Source organism: Thamnophis sirtalis, unplaced genomic scaffold (assembly GCF_051295495.1).
Source record: "Thamnophis sirtalis isolate CommonGarterSnake01/CBP01778 unplaced genomic scaffold, rThaSir2_p1.2 scaffold_14, whole genome shotgun sequence".
Lineage (NCBI taxonomy): Eukaryota > Metazoa > Chordata > Lepidosauria > Squamata > Natricidae > Thamnophis > Thamnophis sirtalis.
This window is the reverse complement of record NW_028261394.1, coordinates 46,269,447-46,287,732: the sequence shown is the minus strand read 5'-3', so window position 1 is coordinate 46,287,732 and position 18,286 is coordinate 46,269,447. Positions and strand designations below refer to the sequence as shown.

The following is an 18,286-nucleotide window of genomic DNA, read 5'->3' as shown; positions in this document are numbered from 1 at the left end:
CAAGCAAAAAAAGATTTATTAGATGAAGATTTATCTAATAAAGCTTCTTCATCTGCATCTACTTCCTTTATTCATGTTTATGTTCATACTTATACCTGTTACCTGTGTTTGACAAACAAATAAAAATAAAATAAATAAAAAATAATAAAATAAAAAATAAAATAAATAAATAAAAAAACTCAGTTCACCTCTTCCCCAACTTTGCCCCCTCTAAGGAGTTGCAAGGGCAACTCCCATCATCCGCAGCCACGACTATGGCACCTGTATTCCTGGCACGGCCCCTTTAAATCAAAAGGCATCGGTGGGCGGGGCCTAGAGCAGCTCTTCCGCCTCTCCCCGCAAGGCGGTGCGCCCCGCCGGTGACGTCATCCGATTTAGACAGCAGCTCCCGCCCCCTTCCCTTTTCATTGGCTGCGCCGAGAGGACAGGCCCTCCGGAGGCGCCCAATCGCCTTCGCCCGCTCTTTCACACCCTCTTCCCACACACACACCCCTCCCGCCGCTCCTCCTGCCCGTATTTCTGCCTCCCGCTTCGCCCGGGGAGCAGATTCGGAGGGCAGCGCCGGGGTGTAGCGGGGAGGGTAGCATGCGCCCCTGGAGCCGCTGCCAGGCGACCCCGCGGCAGCTCTTCCGCCTCCTCGCGCGCGTCCCCTCTCCTTCCGGCCGGCCGCGGCCTAGCGCCGTCGCCATGGCAACCAAAGCCTCCGCTTTCCTGGACGAAGCGCTCTGCCGGGCCGTCCCGCCGCTCCCGCCTTACGAGACCCGGGAGAAGGCGGCGGCGCCGGCCGGGGCGGCGCTGGAGCAGCGGAGCGCCGAGTTCATGCGCTTCTACCGGTCTCTGGGCGGTGTCGGCGGCGGCGGCGGCGAAGGGTCCCGGGCGGAGCTGCTGAGGCGCCTGGCGGGGGGCTTCGGCGTGGAGCGCGGGCGGGTGGCCGAGGCCATGGCGCGGGTGCTGCGGCTGCAGGAGGGCGAGCCGGGCCCGCTGCTGCAGGCCGAGGACCGGCTGCGCCACGCCTTGACCCCGCGATACCGGGGCCTCTTCCAGCACCTGGCGCGGCAGGAGGGCGGCCTGCGCTTCCTGGTGGAGCTGCGCCGGGATCTGCTGGAGGCGCTGGCCGCACTGGACGCCCCGGGCCCGCACCTCCGGGTGAGAGCCGGCGGGGATGAGGATGTGGGGTTGTGCAGGCAGGGGTCCAACAGGAGGGGATGGGGGGTCTGGTCATTACTGTCAGGTTGGTGTCCAACAGGAGGGGCTGGCAGTGGTAGTGGGGGGTCAACAGGAAGGGGTCTGTCTGGTCATCAGTGTCAGGTTGATATTCAACAGGAGGGGCTGAGACTGGCAGTGGGACCAGGTAGAGGTTTAACAGGGTAACTTCTATCATCAGTGTCAGGTTGATATTCAACAGGAGGGGCTGAGACTGGCAGTGGGACCAGGTAGAGGTTCAGCAGGGTAACTTCTATCATCAGTGACAGGTTGATATTCAACAGGAGGGGCTGAGACTGGCAGTGGGACCAGGTAGAGGTTCAGCAGGGTAACTTCTATCATCAGTGACAGGTTGATATTCAACAGGAGGGGCTGGTGGCATTAAGGGTCAGGCAGAGGTTCAACAGGGTGACTTCTATCATCAGTGCCAGGTTGATATTCAACAGGAGGGGCTGAGACTGGCAGTGGGACCAGGTAGAGGTTCAGCAGGGTAACTTCTATCATCAGTGACAGGTTGATATTCAACAGGAGGGGCTGAGACTGGCAGTGGGACCAGGTAGAGGTTCAGCAGGGTAACTTCTATCATCAGTGTCAGGTTGATATTCAACAGGAGGGGCTGAGACTGGCAATGGGACCAGGTAGAGGTTTAACAGGGTAACTTCTATCATCAGTGTCAGGTTGATATTCAACAGGAGGGGCTGAGACTGGCAGTGGGACCAGGCAGAGGTTCAGCAGGGTAACTTCTATCATCAGTGTCAGGTTGATATTCAACAGGAGGGGCTGAGACTGGCAGTGGGACCAGGTAGAGGTTCAGCAGGGTAACTTCTATCATCAGTGACAGGTTGATATTCAACAGGAGGGGCTGGTGGCATTAAGGGTCAGGCAGAGGTTCAACAGGGTGACTTCTATCATCAGTGCCAGGTTGATATTCAACAGGAGGGGCTGAGACTGGCAGTGGGACCAGGTAGAGGTTCAGCAGGGTAACTTCCATCATCAGTGACAGGTTGATATTCAACAGGAGGGGCTGAGACTGGCAGTGGGACCAGGTAGAGGTTCAGCAGGGTAACTTCTATCATCAGTGACAGGTTGATATTCAACAGGAGGGGCTGAGACTGGCAGTGGGACCAGGTAGAGGTTCAAGAGGGTAACTGCCATCATCAGTGACAGGTTGATATTCAACAGGAGGGGCTGGTGGCAGTAAGGGTCAGGCAGAGGTTCAGCAGGGTAACTTCCATCATCAGTGACAGGTTGATATTCAACAGGAGGGGCTGGTGGCAGTAAGGGTCAGGCAGAGGTTCAACAGGGTGACTTCTATCGTCAGTGACAGGTTGATATTCAACAGGGGGGGCTGAGACTGGCAGTGGGACCAGGTAGAGGTTCAACAGAAAGGTGCTGCTCTAGGAATGATGCCAGGCAGATGTGCAACAGGAAGGGTTGAGAGTGGCAGTGGGGTGGGGTGTCAGGCAGAGATTCAACAGGGAAGCATCTGGTCATTGGTGTCAGGTTAATGTCCAACAGGAGGGGCTGGCAGTGGTAGTGAGGGGTCAACAGGAAGGGGTCTGTCTGGTCATTAGTGTCAGGTTGATATTCAACAGGAGGGGCTGGTGGCAGGAAGGGTCAGGCAGAGGTTCAACAGGTTGACTTCTATCGTCGGTGACAGGTTGATATTCAACAGGAGGGGCTGGTGGCATTAAGGGTCAGGCAGAGGTTCAACAGGGTAACTTCTATCATCAGTGCCAGGTTGATATTCAACAGGAGGGGCTGGTGGCAGTAAGGGTCAGGCAGAGATTCAACAGGGTAACTTCTATCATCAGTGCCAGGTTGATATTCAACAGGAGGGGCTGAGACTGGCAGTGGGACCAGGTAGAGGTTCAACAGAAAGGTGCTGCTCTAGGAATGATGCCAGGCAGATGTGCAACAGGAAGGGTTGAGAGTGGCAGTGGGGTGTGTGTCAGGCAGAGATTCAACGGGGAAGCATCTGGTCATTGGTGTCAGGTTAATATCCAATCGGAGGGGCTGGCAGTGGTAGTGAGGGGTCAACAGGAAGGGGTCTGGTCATTAGTGTCAGGTTGATATTCAACAGGAGGGGCTGGTGGCAGTAAGGGTCAGGCAGAGGTTCAACAGGGTAACTTCTATCATCAGTGCCAGGTTCATATTCAATAGGAGGGGCTGAGACTGGCAGTGGGACCAGGTAGAGGTTCAACAGAAAGGTGCTGCTCTAGGAATGATGCCAGGCAGATGTGCAACAGGAAGGGTTGAGAGTGGTGGTTTGGGGTGGGGTGTCAGGCAGAGATTCAACAGGTGTTTTGGTCATTAGTGCCAGGTTGATGTTCAATTAGAGGTGCTGTTCAGTCAGGCAGAGGTTCTGCAGGGAAATACCTATGATGGTAATCATTCCATACAGATGTTGGGAGGGGGAAGGGAGGGTTTGCCCTGGCAATGGTGCCAGGTAGGACCTCTGCAGGTGAGGCTGTTGTGGCAGGGGGATGGAACCCCCCCCCCCACCTTGAGCAAGAGATTGGACTAGAAGGCCTCCCAGGTGCCCTTCTGGCCCTAGGATTCTAAGGATGCCAGGCAGAAGTTCAGTTGGGAGGAGCTGTGGTAGCAATGGTGCCAGGCAGAAGTTCCACAGGGGCTGTGCTAGCAATGGTGCCGCACACGTGTTCAACAGGAGGGATTGTTCCGGCAACAGTGCCAGTGAGAGGTTCAACAGAAAGGTGCTGCTCTAGGAATGATGCCAAGCAGATGTGCAACATCTGTTCTGGTAATTTGGGCCAAGTAAAAGCTAGGCAGATGTTCAACATAAAGCATTGTTCTGACAGGCATAAGTTCAATAGGAAGGGGCTGATCTAGTAATGATTCTTGGGAGATGTGCAGTGGGGGGAAGGCACAAATTTGATTAAAATAATGAAATATATGCATATGATGTATGTATGTATGTATGTAATCTATCTATCTATCTATCTATCTATCTATCTATCTATCTATCTATCTATCTATCTATCTATCTATCTATCTATATCTATCATCATCTATCTTGAATATATATAGTGAAATAGAACTCTTGTGGTATTTGGTAATAGGAGGGATGGCAGTTTCCAAAGATTTCTTTTTCCCAGAGGGTTACATGTTTCAAAACTGTAGATATTTTCTATTTATTCCTGCTTTGCTTGGGAATAAAGTGCATTGGGGAACAGGGCAGTTCAGCTTGTAACTGGAGGAAAATATGTGTAGCAGTGTGCAGTGTTTGATACCCTTGAAGAAGACACACAGAACTAGAGCAAAGTTCATGCCTTAGTGCCAAATTTCCATGTGGCGGAACATCACATGTTGATGTGGGAAACAGGGCATAGCAGTGCTAAGAATAAAATCTGGCCTTGGCAAGAAACATTGTGCTTCAAGCAGGAAAGGTTTTAAAAAAACAAAAACAAAATATGCCTAATTATACAAGCTGTGTCCTTAACAAGTATTTTGTTTTTCCCCCTTCAATAGGGTTTGTGGTCAAAGTTACCCAGTTATACAATTGAGGGGCTGCTCACTTCATAAAACTCTGGGTCGCTTACAAGGTTAACAGGAGAAAAATTCTAATAATAAAAGAATAGATCATGCACATCCAGAAAACACGCACTTGGCATTTAGTAGAACAATTATTATTTTAGTTCTGTATATCATGTAGAATAGTTGGCACTTAGTTTGAGAACAGTAATTTTAATCTAACTCAAAGGATGATCAGATCTCAGTTTTTTAATTATTATTTTTTCGCTCGTGGTTTGTTTCTTTTGTTATTCTTTGTGCCTGTGTGCTAGAGATGAACTCTAGGTTTTGTTTTTTTTAATGGATAGAGAAATTTCTTGCAAGGACCTGATAGTTTAATATTTCAGTTGAGTTGAGTTATTTGTGTGGAATTGACGCCTACCAACTTTTCTGTTGTTTCGTAACTTTAATTCAGCTTTTTTCTTTTTTAAAAAATGAACTGCGTTTTTGCAGCAGCAAAATGAGGGTCCCAGAAGCAGACAAGCGTTAAGCATGTTTTTCTGTCTCTTGCGTAATCCCGTGGCGTCCCTTTTCAAAAGGCAAAATTTGTATAAGCTTCTTAACACCGTGTTATCAGTGAAGGCAGCTTCGTTCTATTTCTCAAACCTCCGTCATCTAAACATTTTTTTTTTCAATTTGGTGTAATCTAAATAAGATCCTGCGGTTTGCCTTGAGATAAGAAAAAGGTACAGAATATTCCAGAAAAAGAAGAGCCATTAATTTTTCCTGCGGAAATTCTTTCAGAGGTATCTTTACTGAAACTTCATCTCAAGTTACCCACATGGGGCATGAGTGCGCTGTGGGGCAGGGCGCCAGACAAGATCACTGCAGAGTTGTAACCTTTGCTCCACAATCCAGGTTCCTGAGTGATCCTTGTCAGCTGCTTTGGCAATGCCTCGGCGTAGGATGAGCCCAGGAGCTGAGTAGCTTCACACACCCCTCTCGCACGATTTCTTTCTCCTCTTTCGTCATGGCCGCCCTTCCAAGCAGTGTGTAGTCCTTGTGACCTTCCGCCTGCAAGAGGCACCAGAAGTTTCATCGCTAAGCAAGACATTTGTTAAATGCGTTGCACCCGATTTTGAGCATGCTTGCTAAACAAATAGCTGTGGCCAGTGTTTCTCAACCGTGGCGACTTTTAAGTCCTGTAGACTTCAACTCCCAGAATCCCCCAGCCAGCATAGCTGGCTGGGGAATTCTGAGAGTTGAAGTCCACAGGACTTAAAGTCTGCCGAGGTTGAGAAACACTGGCTGTGGCTGTTAAATGAATCACACAGTCGTTAAGCGCGCCCGGCTTCCCCTGTTGACTTTGCTTGTTGGAAGCTGGCTTGAAAAGCTGCAAATGGCAATCTTGTGTCCCTCGGACGGCACGTCCCTGAGATGCGGCAGTGGTTGTGAGCACAAAGATCATGGGGCAAGTCATTTTCCCAGTATTGTTCGAGCGGTTGCCAAAAAACATGATTGTAAGTTAAGGGCTACAAATAGTCCTTTACTTAGCAGCAGTTCATTGAGAGCCGAGGTGGCGCAGTGGTTAGGGTGCAGTACTGCAGACCACTTCAGCTGACTGCTATCTGCAGTTCGGCGGTTCTAATCTCACCGGCTCAAGGTTAACTCAGCCTTCCATCCTTCCGAGGTGGGTGAAATGAGGACCCGGATTGTTGGGGGTGATATGCTGACTCTGTAAACCGCTTAGAGAGGGCTGAAAGCCCTATGAAGCGGTATATAAGTCTAACTGCTATTGCTATTGCTATTTAGTCACCGTTCAAAGTTACAACGGCCCTGAAAAAAGCGACTTAGGACCGCTTTTCACACTTAACGACCGTTGCAGCATCCCCATGGTGACATGATCAAACACTTGGCGACTGGTTCATATTTAAGGTGGTCACAATGTCCTGGGGGGATCACGTGATCCTTCTGAGAAGCAAAATCAACAGGGGAAAGCCACTCAACAACTGTGTGACTAATTTCACAAGTACAACAATTCCCTGAACAACTGGGGCAAGGTAATTTGTAAAATGGGTGAAATCTTCCTTAGCAAATGTTTCGCTTAGCAACATAAATTTTGAGCTCGATTATGGTCCTCACCCGAGAACTGCCTGTCGCGGTCATCAACGAGATTGGTTTGGCCACCAGGGAATTTGAACGATGGAGGAAAAACGACCCCCAAACCCTACATGATTGGCAGCTTCGCTCTTTGCAGGATGACGAGGTGAAGAAGGTCATCAAGGGTAGTTCGTTTGTTTTTAGCTCTGAGCGTCACAGGTTCCTATTCGGGGAGCGAGCACCACCCTGCCAGTCCTCACGGGTCAGCAGGGAAAGTTGGCATCTTAAGGTTAAATAGCCAGTGGGTTCAAGAGCAGCGATGCAGGAAAATGACTTCGCTCCTTGGTGACCAGTTGCTAAGAAACAGCAAACGTCCTTCCTGCCGAATTTGTGGTGGGTGAGAGATACCTGTGACCTCGGAGCAGGTGTTTCTGCTTAGACATGTCCACCAGCAGAGTACAGCAATGCAATATAGACTAAAAAAGAATTTTTTAAAAAAGAGGATAGAAAGTGCATCTGGGCAGCATGGAAGACAATTATTTTTATGTGTCTTTGCTTTTCTTTCGAGGCGCGATGCCTCCCCTAAGCCCTTTTTAAAAGCTCATGGCCTAAAAACCTCTTTAAGTGTCTGGGTGGTTAAAACAGTTGTAAAACGTGGGCAGCACAAGAATATGCGGGTCTGCCCCCCCCACCCTCCATTGAACCGAAGCAGGCAAGATTTGGGAAATTCGAGGGGACACTTCAGCGAGAAAACTCACCAAGAAAACTCTTCATCGCTAGCCTATTTCTAAATCTTGGGAAATCGTGCTTTCAAATTAACAGAAACATTAATTTTGTGAAGTATGCATTGAGGAATAGGGCCAGATAGCTCAGGGCTCAAAAAAAAACCTGAGCTTGTCAGGTGGAAAGATTACAGCCCGGGTTCGAGACCTGAGCTGCACAAAGGAGTGCAGTCCTGTTAGCCGCCTCCTGCCCATCTAGCAGCTCAAAAGCATGCCAATGCGAGTAGATCAATAGGTACCACTTTGGTGGGAAGGTAACAGGGTTCGGTGCATCCTTAGCATACAGCCGTGTTGGTCACAGGATCACAGAAAATGTCTTCAGAAAACTCTGGCTCCCTCAGCCAAGAAACTGAGATGAGTACCACACACAGGTGTCAAACACGCAGCGTCATGTTACCGTCACGTGACATTTTGCAATGTTTTTTCCCTTCACGGAGCTGAGGTGGGCTTGGCCTGTACATGACGCATCCAGCCCGCGTAACTTATCATATCCCTGCTTTAGAGTCAGACAACAGGGAAAGCTTTATCTTTAGAATTGAAGACTATATACCTTAAAAATAGGGACACAGTAGCTAAGATGCTCAGCTTGTCGATCAAAAGGTCGGCAGTTTGATGGTTTGAATCCCTAGTGCTGCGTAACAGGGTGAGCTCCCGTTACTTGTTCCAGCTTCTGCCAACGTAGCAGTTCGAAAACACGTAAAAATGCAAGTAGAAAAATAGGGACCACCTTAGGTGGGAAGGGAACAGCGTCCCGTGCGCCTTTGGCATTGAGTTGTGCCAGGCACATGACCACGGAGATGTCTTCGGACAGCGCTGGCTCCTCGGCTTTGAAACGGAGATGAGCACCGCCCCCTAGAGTTGGGAACGACATTTGTGCGAGGGGAACCTTTACCTTTTATGCCTTAAAAACCTATGTGTATTGTAGTGTATTCCATGGCTGCCCAAAAAACATGTAATTTCTTATGTTTGCGCCTTTTTCTGAATGAACAGGAGAAGAACGAACATTTTTGCATTTTTAATAGCAGAAGGAATGACATTTCGCTATAAAATATTGACTTTTATAAAGAAATATTTAAGGAACTCCTCCTGCCTCTCGTCAAGAGAGGTGAAACTACAAAAATTGCAAATTTTCCGAGAAAGGCAGGGTTCAGAGATAGGTCATAGCTGAACCACCTTTAAACCGTCTCTGCTCACCCAGGAGGTGGCACATCTCTAGTTTATGATATACCATAAAACAGTTTGAAGCCAGTGTACAAATCTTAACACCGTAGTAGAGCAAATTAAAAGACGCTTTATGATGTAAAACCTTTTATTTTGAATTTTTGGAGCTAATTCTTTTGGCAAAGAAAGCTCTCCGATATATTTTGTTTAACGCTTCTATTTATTTTCATAAAAATACTGCCATAGATACTTCTGCTTTGCTCAGGTTCTGCTCTGAGATCACAGTTCGTGAAAATGTTAATATTATTTTTTGTTTCCAGTAAACCTCTTAAAAGGGGAGGTTGACTTGAGTTAATTTTCTTCTATGGAACATTTGTCAATCTAATGTGAAATTGCTGTTTTCTAAAACAACAGCAAATCATTTTATGTGAGATGAATGGAAGATGAATGCAAAAAACTGTTTATTTCATTCTGCTTCCAACCAATTTGCAAACACTTAGTTCAGCCTCTCATGGTTTCAGAAATTAATAACTATAACGTCTCTGCTAGCAATACGGTCATGGAATAAGGAAGTGTAACTTGTAAAATCTTAGCAACAAGGGCTTTTAATTCTTTGTTCATCAGTTGGCTTAGATTAGATCTTATATCATCTGTGCATATATATCAGTTATTTTTTTTTTTAAAAAATACATGAATTATTTTTAAACTAATGCATATGCCAAGGCAATTTAAGAATACGAAGGTGTGGCATTCTTTTAAAACTTAGCAGCTGAACTGGAAAATGCTTCTGAGGGTTAGGGTGATAGTTTATATTCTAGAGATCTGGTGCAATTATATATTCTAGAGATCTGGTGCGAGGTTTCTCCCCCCCCCCCCTACACACACATGCCATCACTCTGCTAAACAACTAATTCCCACAACACTGTCAAAACTCTTCAGTAAGGTTGTATTACTATTATTTTTCACATCCTCCCTCTTACCTATCTCCTACTTACGATTATAACTTTATAGTTTGTATCTTTACGATTTATATTTAGTTTCCTAGTGTGATTTATTCTGATTGCTTATTTAGTATCCTTTCTGCTGAAGCCTTAATAACTGCCCTTCTCTGTTTGCAGGAAATGAATGGAGTACTAAAGAGCATGTTGTCAGAATGGTTTTCCACTGGATTCCTAACCTTGGAACGAGTTACGTGGCAGTCTCCCTGTGAGATTCTTCAGAAGATTAGCGAGTAAGTGCCAAAAACTGATGAGCCGTGTGGCACTTCCCCAAGTTAAAGCAATCTGATGCCACCTGATATACGCACATTATCAAGGTTACATTGCTCTGTTGATTGTCGGTGCATAAACCTGAAGTTGGAAAGAGCATCGACACCTGCAAGCCTCCATCCTCTTTATTTTTATTTTTATTGTAGTAGCGAAGCTGTGCATCCTGTTCGAAATTGGATGGATATGAAGCGCCGTGTTGGGTCCTACAGAAGGTGTTACTATTTTGCCCACTGTGCCATACCCGGAGAACCCCTGATTGTTTTGCACGTCGCACTGACTGATGAAATATCCAGCAACATCCAGGTACCATTGTTTGGCTTTTACTTGGGATCAAACATAGCCTCAAATTTTAATCGCAAGTTAATATTAAGAGGAAGGAAATTTTTAAAAAAGCCCCTCTGCTTAAAAATCAGCCTATGTAGATGAGTTTCTTAAAAGTCCTTCTAGTTGCCCTTAATGCTTAGCGGCCTACATGGATGTCTACCAATTATTCCTAAACTAAAAATAAAATAAATGTTTAGCTTACAGGGAGCCTTTGTTGTTATCCAAGGATGCCGATTGAGTTAAGTAGAGCTTCGTCACCATTTGCAAAGATTGATTGATTGATTGATTGATTGATTTATTACATTTATATGCCGCCCTTTTCCCCGAAGGGGACTCAGGGCGGCTCACAATTCAAATCAGGGAAGGGGGTACAGACAGGGAATAAAAAAGACGAACATAACAATACACAATTTAAAAGCACACAACAGTCATACCATTCGAGAAGGGGGGCAAAAGCTCTTTAGCCCCATGCCTGTCGGAAAAGCCAGGTTTTAAGGGCTTTGCGGAAGGCCTGGAGGGTGGTGAGGGTTCGAATCTCCACGGGGAGCTCGTTCCAGAGGGTCGGAGCAGCCACAGAGAAGGCTCTCCTCCGGGTAGTCGCCAGTCGACATTGGCTGGCGGATGGAATTCGGAGGAGGCCTAATCTGTGGGATCTAATCGGTCTATTGGAGGTAATTGGCCAGCTGGCGCCCTAATTGTCCTCTTTCTGTTTCCTAATGTCCTATTTCAGTTAGCAGCGGCAATGCTTTCTCAGTTTTTGTCAGGGTAATGATGATGAATGATTTATGATCAGCTGCTACGATGAGGTAATGCTGGGAATGAGTCAGCAAGGTTTTTGGGCTGATATCACTTTAAGAGCCTGTCATAAGAAGAGGCCCTGTTGGGGCTTATCTCTCTCTCAGTGTGTGCTGATTGCTGTTTGTTTGAGATTTGACTATAGTACGTATAAGTATATATTCTTTGTAGATAAAACCACTATTGAAATAAAAAAATTCTGTATACTGTATTTGCTCCTGGGTTGTCTCACATAGTCACTCTGTGCGCACTCTGACAGTTTTTGAAATTATGGTATGTTTTGAAAGAGTCCTCGGATGTGCAGCTCACGAGAGAGCAAATTCTTGGTTGGAAATCGGAGCCCAACTGAGTGTGCAAAATCTTTCCCCCTCTGCTGTGAGAGTTGGACTGTGAAACGTGAATCTGCTGGAATTCAAACCCAGATTGCCATCACTCATTTTCTTAATCTTTCTCCAGGATATAGTAAAAGAGCCTCCCTTGCAGGAAGTAGAAGATTTGGACAGAATTACCACCGCAATTTTCTACTCCATCAGTTTGACTCAGCAGGGCCTGCAGGGCGTGGAGCTTGGCACGTATCTCATCAAGCGAGTGGTCAAAGAGCTGCAGGTAGGTGCCAAAAGGGATGTTGCCCCTGGAATTAAATCCTTCCTTCCTTCCTTCCTCCCTTCATTCATTCATTCATTCATTCATCCTGTCTTCATTCATTCTGCTTTCCTTATAGCAATAGCAATAGCAGTTAGACTTATATACCGCTTCATAGGGCTTTCAGCCCTCTCTAAGCAGTTTACAGAGTCAGCATATCACCCCCACAGTCTGGGTCCTCATTTCACCCACCTCGGAAGGATGGAAGGCTGAGTCAACCTTGAGCCGGTGAGATTTGAACCACTGAACTGCAGAACTGCAGTCAGCTGAAGTGGCCTGCAGTACTGCACCCTAACCACTGCGCCACCTCAGCTCTTCCACCCACCCACTCTCTCCCTCCCTCCCTCCCTCCCTCTCTCCCTCCTTCCTTCCTTCATTAATTCATTCTGTCTTCATTCATTCTCCTTTCCTTCCACCCACCCACTCACTCTCCCTCCCTCCCTTCTGCCTTCCTTCTATCTTCCTCCCTCCCTCCCTCCATTCATTCTGTCTTCCTTCCTTATGAGCCGAGGTGGCGCAGTGGTTAAATGCAGCACTGCAGGCTACTGCTAGATCAGCAGTTCAGCGGTTTAAATCTCACCGGCTCAGGGTTGACTCAGCCTTCCATCCTTCCGAGGTGGGTAAAATGAGGACCCGGATTGTTGGGGGCAATATGCTGACTCTTTGTAAACCGCTTAGAGAGGGCTGAAAGCCCTATGAAGCGGTATATAAGTCTACTGCTATTGCTATTGCTATTCTCTCTTCCTTCCTACCTGCCTTCCTTTTTAAACACAAAACAAAACAGTGCAGTTTCCTTAAGCCAGTGGTGGGCAATTCATTTTCTCACTGGGGACCATTGTGGGAGGGCTGAACCAATACGACCAACATATTACTGTGAAGGCGCATAGGTACACATGCATGCACAGATATACCTAAATTGAAAAAAAAAAAAGAGTCTCCTTCAGAATAAAATCAATGGAGTCATATTGTGTACATGATGTACACTTTATTTACTTTCGATGTTTCATTTCCCGTGACCTCACATGGGCCGAACAGGGACAGCCAAAGGGCCAGATGTGACCCACGAATCGTAAAATGCCAAGGTCTGCCTTAAACAATTGCCAATTACCTCCAACAGACCGATTAGATCCCACAGATTAGGCCTCCTCCGAATTCCATCCACTGGCCAATGCCGATTGGCTACCACCCGGAGGAGGGCCTTCTCTGTGGCTGCTCCGGCCCTCTGGAACGAGCTCCCCGTGGAGATTCGGACCCTCACCACCCTCCAGGCTTTCCGCAAAGCCCTTAAAACCTGGCTGTTCCGACAGGCCTGGGGCTGATGAGTTCCCGTCCCCGCTCGAATGGTGTGCCTGTTGAGTTGTTTTAAATTGTTGTATTGTTTGTCCATTGTCTTTTTTCCCTATTTGTATCCCCCCCCCCCTTTACTTGGTTTGTGAGCCGCCCTGAGTCCCTCTGGGAATAGGGCGGCATAGAAATGCAATCAAATCAATCAAATCAAATCAATCAATAAACCAAGTCAGACCATGGAGTCCTTTAGCTCAATGGGCTGTTAGAACTTAGGTGTTAATCTTCCAGCTCTACGAAAGGACAGAGTGACAGAGTTGGAAGGGACCGTGGAGGTCTTGTAGTCTGAGGTCATTCATTAATATTATCCCAACTGCTTAGCCAAACGTGGATAACATTAAAAAGGCTTGTACAAAATGTACCCTGCTTTGGGGTGGGGCTGGAACAGCATAGGAAGTTCCTGTCCAAAAACTTAAAACACGTGAAAATCTTTTGCGGCTTGACTTTTGAATCATCTATTAGGGCTTGAAGGAAAACTCTCCCAAATAGTTGTGGAAGATTGTGGGTTGTTTACTTAAGACGGGTCCAAAGGGAGAAGCACGTTTTTGTTGAACTTTAGTTTTGAGGCAGGCAGCTTCAGAAATTTGCTTTATTAAAAGTGCAGCCGCCTCATTTAAATACCAAACTAAATTACTTGGTACTGCTCCATTTGCCGGGGTTCATTCCCTTAGATATGAATGTATTGTAATACATTTCTCACGGTTGACTCTCAAATATCCTTTGGGGAATAAACAATGTGGGGAAAATAAGATATATCATTATTTGCTTTGTTTTCCCTCATCTATTTGATTAATTCCAAATCACTTAATTTCAAGCTTCTGTAACTTTTAATTTCCCCAGAAAAAGAACATGTTATATTATGGCTGTCACGGACACATCAAAATGCAACGAGACAGGCTCTGGGGCTTTTGAAACTGCAGCGATTCGGATCTTAAACTTTTTTTTAGATTTGACCTTTGGAAACCGAACGAGGAAAACGTAAAGCGGGAATCGGGATATTTGTGAATACCGTGTCCTTAACAGGACGCTAATACCAGTCAGCTTTCTGAAAGAATAGATTTAGCAATATTATTATTGCCATAGCAATAATATCTCTTTCAGTCTAGTTTTTATTTCTCTCTGGGTCTCAAATGAGCACCACTCTACAGGCAATCCTCAATTTGCAAAACAGTTCATTTAGTGACTGTTGAAAGTTACAACGGCACTGGAGAAAGGGATGTGGCTGTTTTCCCCACTTACTACGACCATTGAAGCACTGACTCATATTTATGACGGTTGCAGTGTCCAAGAGTCACATGATCCCCCTTCGCGACTTCTGACGAGCAAAGACAGAGTCACTTAACAACCGGGTTAACTAGCTTAACAACTGCAGTGATTCACGTAACAACTCTGGCAAGAAAGGTCGTAAAACAAACGTTTTGGCCTCAATTGTGGGCGTAAGTCGGGGACTACCTGTATGGCAAAGGCTCCTCTTAAGACCAGCAGAAGTGAGCAGTAAATCTGATTTATTCTAGGGCAGCTGATCAGCTTATTGCTAATCAAGACATGTTTTGTCAACCTTTGTAAAGTTGCTAGTATATTTTGCCTCTGTATTTCATGAATAAAACAATTCCCCCCCCTCCTTTGCCAGCCACATTGTACATAACTGATAAGCTAAGTTAACAAGCCTACAAAGCCAGGATTTATTTATTTTTTTACATCATTTGTTAAACAAGCTATAATGGATTGGTTCACACACAAAACCAAGCTGTAATGAGTGCATTCACACACCTTAGAAGCTAAAAGCAAACACGCCACATAATAGCTTAGGACAATATGTGGCCAATGTGTTGGTTTTATGCAGTACTAATTTATTTTTCCAGCAGCTTATGGACTTCATGTTTTGTGAATAATAGGGATTTTGGCATAATGTACATTTCGGCCTCCAGGCAGGTCTACTGGTGTCTGGATTTATTTATTTTTAAATCTAAAATGTCCTTTTTTTTTTAGAGGGCAGAAAATGCAATTTGGATGTCGTTTTCTTAAAGCTTTTTCCTTGTTGGAATAAGTTTGGGAGAAGACCCCAGTGGAACAAGGAAATGCATTTCTTTTGCTTTTATACACCGTGTTTTTCGGCGTATAAGACGCATCTTTTTCCCTCAAAAAAGAGGCTGAAAATATGGGTGCATCTTATACACTAAATACAGCATTTTTGATTTTGATTTGATTTTTGATTTTAGCTTTATTTGTATGCTGCCCTTTTCCCTGAGGGGACTCAGGGTGGCTCACAATTCAGGGGGAGGGAAGTACAAAACAAGTTATACACATAAAGACAATACATTGTTAAAAAGCACAACAGTCATACTATTCGGGTGGGGTTGAAGTCTTTAGCCCCAGGCCTGTCGGGACAGCCAGGTTTTAAGGGCTACGCGGAAGGTCTGGAGGGTGGTGAGGGTACGAATCTCCACGGGGAGTTCGTTCCAGAGGGTCGGAGCAGCCACTGAGAAGGCTCTCCTCCGGGTAGTTGCCAGTCGACATTGACCGGCTGATGGAATTCGGAGGAGGCCGAATTTTGGCCTCCTGAAACCCCGCCCCTTCTTCAAAGTGGTCGTGCATAGCCTTTAGGAGGCTTATAGAGTGCTCCTGGGGGCTGGGGAGGACAAAAATGAATGAAAAACAGGCCGATTTCTGCCCCTCCCAAACCTCCAGGAGCACTCTATAAGCTGCCTAAAGGGTAGGCATGCCCTTTTTTTGACAAAAAATGGGCCCGTTTTCACAAAAAAGGGCCATTTTTTGCTTGTTTTTGCCCCCCCCTGCCCCCATGAGAACTCTACAAGCCTCCTAAAGGCTATGCGTGCCCTTTTGGGGGATAAAAAAACCAGCCCGTTTTCGTGAAAAGGGGGCCGTTTTTAGAAGGTCTGCAGAGTGCAAACACTTTTTAAATTTGCCTCTTCAAAATCGTGGTGCGTCTTATACTCTGAAAAATACGGTCGTTAACACTGCAGGCAAAATAGATTTGGGTTCCTCAGATGCAAAACCCATATTAGGAAACGTGTTTCCTAAATTTTAAGAAATATAGGGGCAAAATAAAGAGAACATCTGTTTCTTGGAAAGGTAAACTGAGTGTTACAGCTGTTCAGCTGCTCAGTTGTTAAATTTGAAGGGCTAGAAATGGGAGGGGGAAGTTTTTAACCTACTGAACAAAAAAATCAGTGTCTCTACAGATTTCCCAGGGCCCAAGAAAAATTAAAAATCCTTGAAACTACATCCAGTATCCATGAGAAAATGGCTAATCAAAGCTTTTAGAGATGCCTTGTAGGTAGTTTTACTGCTTCTCAAATTGCGAGTATAAGTATTTGGGCAGATGGCATTTTATTAGGCAGGAATGAAGAAACCCTAAGCCGAAATGTTTTACTTCTGCAGTAAACGAAGTTATGAAACACACACAAACAATAACCTGCTGATGAAAATAGCCGCATCTCAAACCTGTTTGTGCTTCCTGCTTTAAATGTTCAACCTTGTTGTGATTTTTTCCCATCCTCATTTAGCTGTACCCAAAAATCTTGTCTTTTTGTTTTGTTTTGTTTGGAACAAACTTGAAAATCCGCAGGATGAATTTCCTCAAATCAAAGCTTTCTCCACCTTGTCTCCCATCCCGGGGTTCACCAAATGGCTGATTGGTCTGCTGTGCTCACAATCCAACGAACTGGGCTGGGGAAACCCTTTCACGGATCTGGAGATGCAAGAAATTTCGGAGATCACGGGAGACCCCGCGGCTGAGAAACTGAAGCGCCTTTTCACGAACAACGGGTGGGTGAAATCGGAAAAGCTGGCTCGGGTCTTACAGCAGCCCCTCCTGAGGCTTTGCGCCTGGTACCTCTACGGAGAGAAGCACCGTGGCTACGCGCTCAACCCGGTGGCCAATTTCCACTTACAGAACGGGGCGGTGCTGTGGCGCCTGAACTGGATGGCCGACGCCAGTCCCCGCGGCTTGACAGCCTCCTGCGGCATGATGGCCAACTACCGCTACTTCTTGGAGGACACGACGGCCAACAGCGCCACCTACCTTGGAACGAAGCAAATCAAAGCCTCCGAGCAGCTTCTGTCCTTGGTCTCCCAGTTTCAGCAGAATAGCAAACTTTAAAATAATCCCAAGGCCGTTCTGGCTAAACGGGAATCTCGACTCGGTCCCACTCAAGGGAGAAGCGGGCTGCTGGTTGAACCAGTAAGTTCTCTTCTGGATCTCATCAGGATCTGCAGTTGGGTTGTCCTGGCCTCTCTCTGCCTGATGTCGCCAGAGAAGAAGACCGCACGGTTTCTGGTGGTGCTTCCAGCAGGCTGAATCTCAGGATTTGCTCGACCTCCTCCCCTTAGATAAGTGGTGGCAATTTGTTGGTGGTTTCTGTGAAGGGCTTGTTGTCCCTTCTTCTCAGTCGATCGATAGTCTTGTTTCATCTGCATCTTTGACAGCACTATTGAACCACCGAGCACTCTTGGACATTAAAGGGATCAATATCAAGAGTTACTAAAAGAGGGAGAAACAAGGAAGGCATTTTCATCCAAGTGGGAAAACAAAACAGCATGTTCTTAACACTTTTTCAAGAACTTGCTTGTTTTTCCCCCCCCTCTGCTGTGCTGAATTCCTGATTCAGGCCACCTAAATGGTGTAGGGTCTCCTGCTTGAGCTGGGGGCTGGATTAGATGACCTCCAAGGCCCCTTCCAACTCTGTTATTCTATTATATTCCATCTCAAGGGTTTTAGGGGCAACATCCGCCTGGAAATGAAGCATTTTGCTGCTACGAAATTGTTTACAAACAATAACAATTCAGCCATAGGTGATTTGTTGCAGAAGTTTCAGAAACATAGTATTTAAAAAAATGTATCGAATTAAGGAAACAAGCAATTAAAACCTAAGGTTTACTATGTGTCAGAACCTTTGGGTCTTGTCTGTGGTACAATTATTTATCAGCTTTGTGCCTTAACATTTTTAGGAAAAGCAGCCAATTCTCTTAGATCAGTGTTTCTCAACCGTAGCAACTTGAAGATGTCCGGACTTCAACTCCCAGAATTCCCCAGCCAGCGAATTCTGGGAGTTGAAGTCCGGACATCTTCAAGTTGCCAAGGTTGAGAAACACTGTCTTAGATGGATTATTACCGCTGTGGATTACAGATGACCAAGTGGGTTGCTGAGATTAGGTTCAAAAGTGAGGAGA

At 46.1% G+C, this 18,286-nt stretch overlaps 1 protein-coding gene across 1 annotated transcript; it reads left to right on the top strand.

Moving 5' to 3' along the window:
* The first annotated feature begins 485 nt into the window (after positions 1 to 485).
* MLYCD (malonyl-CoA decarboxylase) lies at positions 486 to 17,594 on the top strand. The gene is made up of 5 exons (XM_087728712.1): positions 486 to 1,146; positions 9,839 to 9,951; positions 10,135 to 10,291; positions 11,564 to 11,713; positions 16,683 to 17,594. Exons 1-5 carry the CDS (start codon positions 586 to 588, stop codon positions 17,214 to 17,216), a joined length of 1,515 nt encoding a protein of 504 aa, XP_087584838.1. The 5' UTR covers positions 486 to 585; the 3' UTR covers positions 17,217 to 17,594.
* The last annotated feature ends 692 nt before the right edge of the window (positions 17,595 to 18,286 follow it).